The sequence below is a fragment of the Belonocnema kinseyi genome, chromosome 8 (genome assembly GCF_010883055.1).
Source record: "Belonocnema kinseyi isolate 2016_QV_RU_SX_M_011 chromosome 8, B_treatae_v1, whole genome shotgun sequence".
Taxonomy (NCBI): Eukaryota; Metazoa; Arthropoda; class Insecta; order Hymenoptera; family Cynipidae; genus Belonocnema; species Belonocnema kinseyi.
In genome coordinates this window covers 79,767,416-79,778,009 of record NC_046664.1, presented here as the reverse complement: position 1 = coordinate 79,778,009, position 10,594 = coordinate 79,767,416, and the positions used below count along the sequence as shown (strand labels likewise).

The window sequence follows — 10,594 nt, the reverse complement described above, 5'->3', positions numbered from 1 at the left end:
AAAAAATATGTGACTGGTGTGATAAAAAATAGACTGTGACACTTAGGGGTTGAGTGTCACAAACTATCTTCTATCACAAATCCAATCTAATCTAGTGCATTCTTTATCAATTCATTCCAATCCACTATAATCAATTTGATTAAAATTCAATTTATTCCAATCCAATTCACTCCAACTCATTCTGATCTAATGCAGTCCACTACGATCCAGTCCAATCCATTTCAAACCAATTCAATCCACTCCAGTTTACTTCTATCCACTTAAATCCAATCCATTTAAATCTAATATTACCTTGACGACAGAATGCTGTTGTAGGAAACCACAGAGGGCTAGCAGACTCGGAAGTTCGCTGCAGGTGTAGCCCAGGGGCCTGCGCTTGGATCGGATTCATGAAACGTTATTTATAATGGTGTACTGAAAATTGTTCTTCCTGAGTGGGTCAAACTGATCGGCTTTGCAGACGACCTTGCGGCCATGATATTGGCAAGGAGTACAGAGCAAGCTCAAATAAGAGAAGTATATATTACCGGTCTTGTCAACAATTGGCTGGAAGAACATGGTATTTCATTAGCTGCCAGTAAAACAGACGTTATGGTCCTGACGAGACAGAGACATTATGGGGATTTAGTGAGTTTAGAGGTAACAGAAGAAACTGTTGTGGCTGCGCCAGGGGCCCGATATTTAGGAGTGCATGTTGACAAGAAGCTCAGGCACTGGTCACATATCCTGAAAGCAGCTGACAAAGCTAGCACAATGGTAGCGAAGCTCTCCAGGCTAATGCCTAACAACAAAGGCCCCAGTGAACGCCAGAGGAAAACTCTTATGAGTGTGGCTCACTCAATAATGCTATATGGTTCAGAGATCTGGGTTCGTGCGCTAAATATACAGAAGTACGAGTATAGGAAACGAATTGTTTCGGTGCAGAGACGTTATGCTTTGTGTATAGCAAGTGCGTATCGCACCGTTTCAGCTTCGGCAGTAATGGTTGTTGCGGAAGTCATACCGATTTTTCGTCTCGCCATGGAAAGGAAAGGAGTGTATGAGCGAAGCCAAGTGAAGGAAGATCGACAAGCAGTTAGAGCTAAGGAGAGAGCCAGAACTCTTTCAGAATGGCAGCAATGTTGGAGCACAGACACCAGAGGAAGGTGGACTGTACGATTAATAGGGGAGGTGGCTCCGTGGTCCGGGAGGAGGCATGAGGAGGTGAATTTTTATCTCACCGAGTTCTTCACGGGACATAGGCACCTTAACGCATATCTAAATCTGCGAAATAGGAAGGAAAATGAGTTCTGTGATTACTGCCACACGGAAATCGATAATGTAGAGCACACATTCTATGAATGTGATAGATGGGTGTATAAGAAGCACGACTTGGAGACTATTTTTGGGCATGCGTTAATTTTTTTAAACACAGTAACAACGACGCTGCGCAATCAAGAAGACTGGGAGTCGGTGGTGTCTTATGTTGATTCGATCCTTCGACAATAAAAGAAGAAGAATCAGGAGAGGCTACGAAACGATCAGAAATTTCCAAGCAGGGTCGAAGGCTGGCGAGCATGGATTGGCGGAAGAAGGGGTTTTAGTAAGTAAGAACTCAGACTCAAATCCACTCTAAATTATTCTATTTTATGCATTTTATTACATTGCAATTCAATCCACTCCAATAAACTTCAATCAAATTTATTCCAATACACTCCGATCCCATTTATTAGAAATCCAATCGACATCACTCCAATCCAATCCTATTTAATCTCAACCAATCCACTTTAATCCACTCCATGCCATCCTATTATAATCGAATTAATTCAAATCCAGTCCAATAAAACCTTTTCTAATTTAATTCATTCTAATCAAATCTACTTTAATCTAATCAATATTTATCTGATCCAGACCAGTATAAGCCAATATATTCCAGTTCAATCCAATGCCATTCATTCAAAACCATTCTTTTTGATTCCGATTTAATCCTATTTATTCCATTTCAGTCCAGTGCAGTACAATCCACTATAATCCAATTCATTACACACTTCTCTAATTCCGTTTATTATACTTACAATCTACTCTACTCCAATCCATTCTAATAGAATTGATTTCAATACACTCCAATCCGCTTAAATCCATTCTAATCCATTAAAATTCATTCTAATACAATCCACTGAAATTCGCTCCAATTCCATTCATTCAAAACAAATCCACTTCAATACAGTCAATTCCACTCAAATTTAATCGAAGCCGTTCCATTCCGATATTATTGACATAATAAGATTTCAATTTTTATATAAATTAAACTAAAGTAACTCTTCACTTAAATAAAAGTAAAGATAACGGGAATTCGTTACAAATTTTCGCATAAATACACAACAAAACTTCGTTAACACGCGTTAAGTGTATGGCTAGTACACTAGTGATTACTTTCTCGAAATTAACTGACCTTTTTATATAAATACGAGTTATTAGGAAAATTTTGATCTGATTTCGATCTGAAACTAATATTATATTTTAGGATTAGGCATGATGAAAATAAAATAATGCACAAAACAAGCTATGTTTACTTTTTTGCATTTTATTTTTATAAGCCTTATTCTGCTGGTGCAGTGGCAACTTTATTCAATTTTTTTTGTTTAACATCTAGATTTAAGTCAATTCTAATTGAAGAATATTGCATCTCAATTTCATGTCCTGCATCCAGCTTTCTTCAGAGCGGTATGAAGAGTTGTGATTTACACTTGACCTAACGTTACCACTTCGAAATTCCTTGAGGTTTTTCCAAAATGGCCTAATGGAGTCTCATTTACTAATTCTGAAGGCAATACAAAAACTGCGCCGCTTTCCATGTTTACGCCTACCCGCTTTCCATCGTGATTAAATATTCCACGAAGAATTTTGTTGGGATCCACTAGTGCAACGACGTCACCAGTAGATGTTGTTAAAACATATCTTTCTCTAATTGGCATGGGCTTAAAGCCAAATAGTCCTTTACCGCGCAATTGAATTGGTTTACCGACAGGAAAAGTGTATCTTCGAAATTCAAATCGTCGATGTGGATTGCCGTGGGGAATAAGCCGAATAAGTCCAATTTTTTCAACGTCAAATCCAAGCACTTTTAAAGGACGATCCCTGGTAGGAGTAGACATGTACCTGATATGAACAGAAGGATCGGCAATCGAAGAAATCGCTCTAGCAGACACGGATTTTGAACGAAGAACAGTCTCTGGACGATGAAGAGGCTCTTTAGGAGATTGGTATTTATCAGGAGAATAAGAAGTTCTGGAACGAAGCACACCAGGAATAGGAGCGCCATTAGGTAAGCAATCAAAGTGTGAACTCAAGCCTACGAAAAAAATAACAGAATATTTCTTTTTTTCAAGTTGACAATTGAATGCTGGTATATTAATAAGTTACGTTTATTTGCACATCCGAAACAAGTTTGTATTCCTTCACTTGTTAACCAAAAGGTGCAATCTGCAAATGATCTAAAGCCAATTCAAACTTAAATTTAAGTACTTTTCAATCATGCAAGACTTCGACCAGAAAAAGATTCTACGTTCTGCCTATTATGCGGTTCAATGTCATTGCTACTTATTTCGTTTTATTTTCTTGACATTAAAAGTAGGAATTACCATGCTAACTTGGATTAATTAAAAATATTCAATAATTGCTTAGTCGTCTCTGCAAATGTTTTTAGACATGGCTCATTGGGGAAGGAAAATGTCAACTCTTATTTCTTTCAACAAAGTGGAATTAAAAGTATCTTTTAGTTTTAATCAAATCGAAAACCCGGAGAATGTCATCAGTGTTAATGATCAAAAAGAATTATGCATAGTAAACGGACATTATACCGAAAGTATGTATAAAGGAAAAATACTTCATTTCTTCAATTATTCCATTTTTATTCTAATTTCCCTCATTATTTGTTACCTATTAATAATAAAATATTATATTACATAGCTAGGCACGCAAACCAGCGATTTCTGACGAGAGCGAGGGTTGCTGCTCGAGCTATATGAGCGTCGTGATTCACACGAGTCAGACATCGTTGCCGTTCGCTCTTGTCTATGTACGATAGTTTTCATAACAAGTGCATCGAGAGTTCGACTTTCTTTGCATCGTAAGTAGTTCATGGTCGCTTGTTTCAAACCTTCTAGTCTAGAAATGAGGTCATGAATGTTTTTCTTCTTTACATTCAAAAACTGCAAAATATAAGATAAATACCTCCTATCATTGTAGTATTGTTAATCAAAGTGAACATTTGCATTGATTGGAATTTTCGGCTCACCAACTTTTTTTATTTTAGCTTTAATTTTTCCTTTAGATCAAATCATCCCAATTAAGCCTCTATTAATCGAAAGTGGTTTTGAAAATTTAAAGTATGTGTTTAATTTAAATAAGAATACTCAAGTTAAATATTTCAGACAGAATTATTTCCATTTAATTTCTTTTTTTTTTATTTTGAAAATCCATTTTTTAGACTATGCTGCCCTTATGAATTAATAGGTTAGATTGCAGAATAGAAGCGTCACTGCCGTTTTGGCTGTAAAAATTGTGTTTGGCAACAAATTATCAGAATCTTTAATTGAACGATTAATGAAGCGATTTGTCGACAGAAAAGGTTGGTTTTTTCAATGGCAGTCCTTTTAGTTGGAAACTTCATGAGAATTTCAGCAAAATTCATAATTTTTTGATGATTTTTATGATTTTTTAAAAACAAATTCAATTTAATTTAATTTTAATTTTAATTTAACAAACAAATGCATTATGTGAGCATCTGTCGATGTTTTGGTTGCTTAATAATATATATATATATATATAATATTGGAACATCTTTAGCTAATATTAGTTTCTGAAACTTAGGCGATTTCAATACTTTTCCTGTTATTGACGAGCACTGTAAACGTCAAATAGATCAAATGCCCATTTTTTCTTCATATTTATCTGTTTATTTATAAAAAATTGAAAACCTGATTAAAAAATCAGGCCCGACAACTCTCTTAGAAATCTTGACAGCTTTTTTTTCAAATTTGTTCGGTTCAAGTCGCTCAATATTTTTGGGCTGTACGTTATTTTGAACCAAAAATGTCATTTTTTCCCCACTGTGGGCCGGGAATGTGAAAATGAGAGCATATGATCAGGTTGAACTTCTTAGCATAAAACACTACCTACTAGGCACAAAGTTTGGCGACGTCTTTAAGACATTGTTACATCTTTATGACCACTTTATGACACCCTATGTTCATGTCGTTAAGGTATCTTTACGATATCGTAAATAAGTCGTATGATCTGATAATGTCTTTACGATATCGCAAAAACGCCGAAACGACATGGATATAGGATGTCGTAAAGTTGACGTGAAGATGTAGTAACGATGTCGTAAAGACGTCGCCAAATTTTGTGGCCACTGGGTAACCAGCTATGCCTCTTGGTTGAAACTAACCGCCTCCCACCCCCGCCGCCAAACCCTCGTTAATCGAAGTTTTGTGATTCACTGAGGTAGGGATTTAATTTAGAAGTTGAAAAAAGGTAAGGCTGATGTTTCGAACATATGTTCTACGTTTAAATCGTAAAAAGAAAAATGGAGATGCATAAATTCAGTTTTTGAAAAACCGGCAGAAATTGCAGTAAAATGTTTAATAAAAAACTTTTTAAAAGGATACGCATTTTTTTAAAAAGATACAATGAAACCACGTGTGTTTTAATATCAATGCATATTATGAATTGTAATAATATACATTTATGAAAATGATATACAAGTTGAGATAATATTCGAGTGCGAAGCACGAGATACGTAATGAGAATGTATTCGTTAAAGCCGAAGAAGCTTTAAGAAAAAATAAGTCATTATATAAATATATTATATAAATATAAGTCATTATGCACAAGTGTAAGGAATATACAAAGACCGAGCGCTGAATATAGGTATCATCGTGTAGATATTGTACATTATTGTATTTACCAATAGAGTTCAGTATTACTGCCAATGATAGAACGATAGAATGAACAATCCTCATTTCTTCCAATTACATGAAAAACTAAATAATGTAATGATAAAGAATGATATTAATCATGCAAATAAAGAACATATTAGTGCTTCATAAGATTATACAGTATGCGAAAGTCGTTATCGTGTAGATTAGAGGCGCCAAGTTTATTCTTCTGGGTGTTCGTATTTTATTTATCTGTATTAAATCCATACATACATACATTAACGGATTTTGGCTATTTTTACGTTGAAAATTTAATGTAAAAACTTACGTTCCAGAAATCCTTCTTCTGAATATAAGAACATTAAATCACAGATTCCTTGAAAATTTATGTATCCTGAAAATGAAAAGAATACTTCGTATTTCTTTTTGCGTGTTACGGCAGAAAAAATGTAGAATAACGTGCAAAAGTAAAACAAAAACATTAACAGCAGTCAATAGGACAGAAGAAGTATGTGTTAGATGTAAACAATCAGGACATTTATAGATGAGTTGCTTAAAATTTAGGAAATCTACTAGTATATAGAAGGTTACGCAATTGAAACATGACCAAATTGCTCGAGAAATAGGAACAAGGAGCAGTAAGTGCGGTCTGTTATTGCCTCTTACAATATAAAGACCATAGAAAATAAATTCTACTGCTGTTTTGAAACGTAACTGAAAAGCAATGTATGATTTCCTGGATTTTACCGAATTTTAGGATCTATTTATGCACTAAAAGATGGTTTCGATAACGGTTTGGAGACTTCGATTTCGGTAACGTCAACTTAAGTCCAAGCCGACGGATTCGCTGTAACGGGAAACTCGAGTTGTAAAAGCATTACTACAATTACTACAATTCTTTAAAATTGTATTGGGCTAAACGATTTATTAAGAAATTCAAGCGATGAAGGATCATTAATAACAAAATTTCACATTCTAGTTGCGATTAGCAGTATCGTAAAGTCAAGCAAAATAACTTGACGAATGCATGTTACGGAGACAATCTACTATAGTGTTCATCAACCATAGATGGGCTCACCAAAAAATTTTAAATTATCCGAAATTATTAAGGAGGATAATAGCCTGGTTTCTAACGTCGCTGAAGTGACCGATTCCTAGGATAGGTGTGGGATCGAAGCAGTATTGAAAAGATCATAGATTTCATTCGACATGATAATGGAGATCGAATAACTGTCGAGACATAAGAACCTTGCGGGCATGGCTTCCTACATTATGGATTTTGATTCTTGAAAATTAGTGCTTCCCGAAAACTTGAAATCACAGTCCTTGGAAGAAGCACATTCTCAACCATTAGCTGGTTAGTTAGGAATGGAAATACTTATCACAGCTAATTTGATGATATTATTGGCTGAATATTTGCAGAGCATGTCGCGCAAGTTTTATGTGTATTATGGTCTTTCAAGATCTTTTCACTTAGTGCATTATTTGTAGATCTAATGATACTGCCATTAAGAAGGGATTTAATCTTATCGAGATCGTGTTCCCCGGAACTCATTCACACAAATAATGGAATGAAATTCTGGAACCGCCTGATAGAGCAGATGTGCAAAAGTAAGGAAATCATACATACCCCTGTGCAAGCTGACCCAACAGAAAGTGAGAGAGTAAATCGTGCACTCTAGATGATGATCGATTCAGTCCTGCAGAAGAATCATAAAGATTGGGAAATGCATCCACACAAATTAATGCTTTCCTTTAACATAGAGTTTTGACATTGAATACTTAATGGAACTGGTTTCTAGAAATGTGAATCGCGTATTGGACCTCAAGGAAATATCTTACAATGAAAAAAAGCGTGATCAAAGGTTCCCAGTAGATGATTCAGTGTTAATAAAGGAGTGTTTTTGGGTAAGAAGGGTTTCTGATAAATTAAACAGCAGTTTTTAAACGTTTAAAATGGGTCCGTGAAGACTATAGGGTAAAACTGCAACCGTGAAATATACTCACGGAGAAGTACATGCCGAGGTCCAATAGGCAAGCAGTGTAGGAACTGCGATGAGCAGGGAAATTTTTGTGGAGAGTGCTCAATTCAGCCGAGGGAATGGCTTTTCATCAATCGTTATTAATCTGTCTATGTTGCTTCTATCAACGTGGTTTCTCTCGCGCACTTGAGGGCTGACATAGTTTTCTGTAATTGCGAAAAACAAAACATGTTTGTTATCTAATTTTCGGGATTATAAGGTAGTTACAACGATTTCCTAAAAAGTATCCTATAATAGCTGGACACCTTCAAGACCAACAATAATCAAACGGTGTTCTCGACGGTGTAAAGCTTTCACTAGAGAATGGACGAAAAATTATCCGTGCGTGTAAAATAAATGCCCCGATACTTGCGGGAAAATTGCAGCAGATGGTCGTCCTTTGGTCGTCCATTGCATACTGTAATTATATATCTCGCATTGGCTTCGCAGTAGAGCTTGACGTTTCCTTTCAAGAATTTGGTAGCTATGTTGATGGTAGCATATCTATTGACAGAATTTCACAAGCCCAAAATGCAGAAAACGAAAAGAAAAGCAACTAAGACGAACACAGAATCCCATACAAAAAATGGAGAGCACATTTAATATGTAGAAAAAAATTTGTTTTCTGAGAATCGTTGAGGCGCCCATCTAGCCACTGTATGGTGCCACAGTATGCGGTACGTAGGTGACGGTGTGCCGCGAGATGGCCAGGCCGATATTACAAATTCAGCAAGAAACGAGGAATTAAAAATACCGTATTACGAAAACGTAAAATTTGACACTAAAAGTGGAAATGGATACAAATTTAGAAAAAGCAATGGCGCATTTGAAGAAGAAAACTAGTGGTTAAAAGCATCTTAAATACGCCACTAAGGAGGACGTTTTCTGAGAGGCATCTGCATACACAAAAAGTTGCACTAACTCAAGAGATAGTATCGCTTAGGTGAAGGATATCAGAAATAGTTTACTTATCGCGCAAGACGATTAAAATTTACGTACCATAGCAATACCTGAGAGAGAATAAGGTGTTTGCTCTGAATCTGCTTCCAGAAGGCTTTAATAATAAAATTCTTTTTTCCTAAAAAACTTCGATTCTTTGCGTCCGTTAAACACTAGAAAACTTCAAGAATAATATACTTCGTCGTTCGAACGCATTTTTTGAACAAACGCCGAATGAACACCTTCAAAGTGACTCGGAAGCAACACCTTCAAGAAAATTCGGAACAAATACCTTATTCTACTTAGGCATCAGTATGTTCAAAGATATATATTGAGATTTAGTTAAAAAAATTTTATTCCTTTTTTAAGTTATTTGTTATGGAGGCAGCTCTGTATACAAGGAAGTTGATGACCAATTGTTTTTTTTAATTGGAGGTGGTTTATTAAAGGACAGAGTTGCCTGTAAAAGGATTGCGTTCTTCTGCAAGGAAGCGTGCGAGGGACCTCATCTGTTGCGTTTTCCAAACCTAACAAGTTTGTTAATCTTCTTATCAATGGCCCCTCAATACAATATTGCAGAAACAAAAAGAAGGGGTTTTCAGAAAATCATCTATTGATACTTTTTAAATTCAAAGACAAAAGTTTAAAAGATTTTCTGCAAAACATAAATGTTCTGACTTATACATAATTTGAAGACATTATGGGATTCGCATAAACGCATAAATTACGTGAAAACATCTGCGAATTCCATTGTGTTGTTTGTAGTAAAAAATATTTTATCTAGCATAATAGTTCACGCAGATACTTAAAATACCTTATTTTTAATGAAGAATAACAATCCAAAGTTTAAACTTAATTGTTTTTATTGTATCGATCGTGATCTATGAAGTCACGAACTTAAATAATCAATGCAATCAAACTAGAAACCAGTAGCTTCAAACTGGACGGTAAAACGCATAGCATCAAATCACTAGACATCTCAGGCAATGATACTGTCCTAGTAATTCACAGAAACACTGTCATTGCCTGAAATGTCTAGGCCTCTCACAAAGCAAATTCACCGCAACGAATCAACTGCAAATTGATATTATAGAATTCTTCTTATTGGATGGTATTCTCTAGGGCAATCACTAAAATGGCCACCCTGATTATTTACCAATCATCATAATATTTTGCGCACATATGCTTTGGGCTTCTAGACAGTTCTAAAGATTATGAGGGCAGCTAGAAGAGGTAAAGATAGATAGGGGTAGTCCCAGTTTTGGACAATCGCCACCAAATTTTGCAAATATCTTCTTTGGGCTCCCAGACCCGCTTCAGGACTATGGGGGTAAAGCAGTTGTATAATTGGTTATTTATGGTAGCAAACAAATCTTCATCACAGTAGATTTATATATCTTATAATAAATTTATGTTGTACTTTGTAAATTGGTTTGAAAATGTATGATGTTAAAAAATAATTATTCTTTCGTGAAAAATTTTAAATGACGGATAACATAAATTTATAATATCATATTTAAATTTACTGTGATAAATATTTTTTGTTACCATAAATAAAAAATTACACACCAGATAATAGGTAAATTTATTGACTGTTCCGAAGTTTGCCATTATGTACTAGGCAGTCTGATAAGTACCTGAAAATTCTAAGAGATGGCATTAGTATTCACTAATGTGAACCATTTTCGTCGAGCTTGATCCTTCAAATGACGC

General features: G+C 35.3%; 1 protein-coding gene across 1 annotated transcript; it reads left to right on the top strand.

The window, feature by feature from the left end:
* Window positions 1-474: 474 nt before the first annotated feature.
* LOC117178565 lies at window positions 475-1,488 on the top strand. The gene has a single exon (XM_033369994.1). The coding sequence runs from the start codon at window positions 475-477 to the stop codon at window positions 1,486-1,488; it is 1,014 nt and encodes a 337-aa protein (XP_033225885.1).
* The last annotated feature ends 9,106 nt before the right edge of the window (window positions 1,489-10,594 follow it).

Coding starts and splice junctions, on each gene's coding strand:
- LOC117178565 (XM_033369994.1), top strand. CDS start 475: ATGATATTGGCAAGGAGTACAGAGCAAGCTCAAATAAGAGAAGTATAT.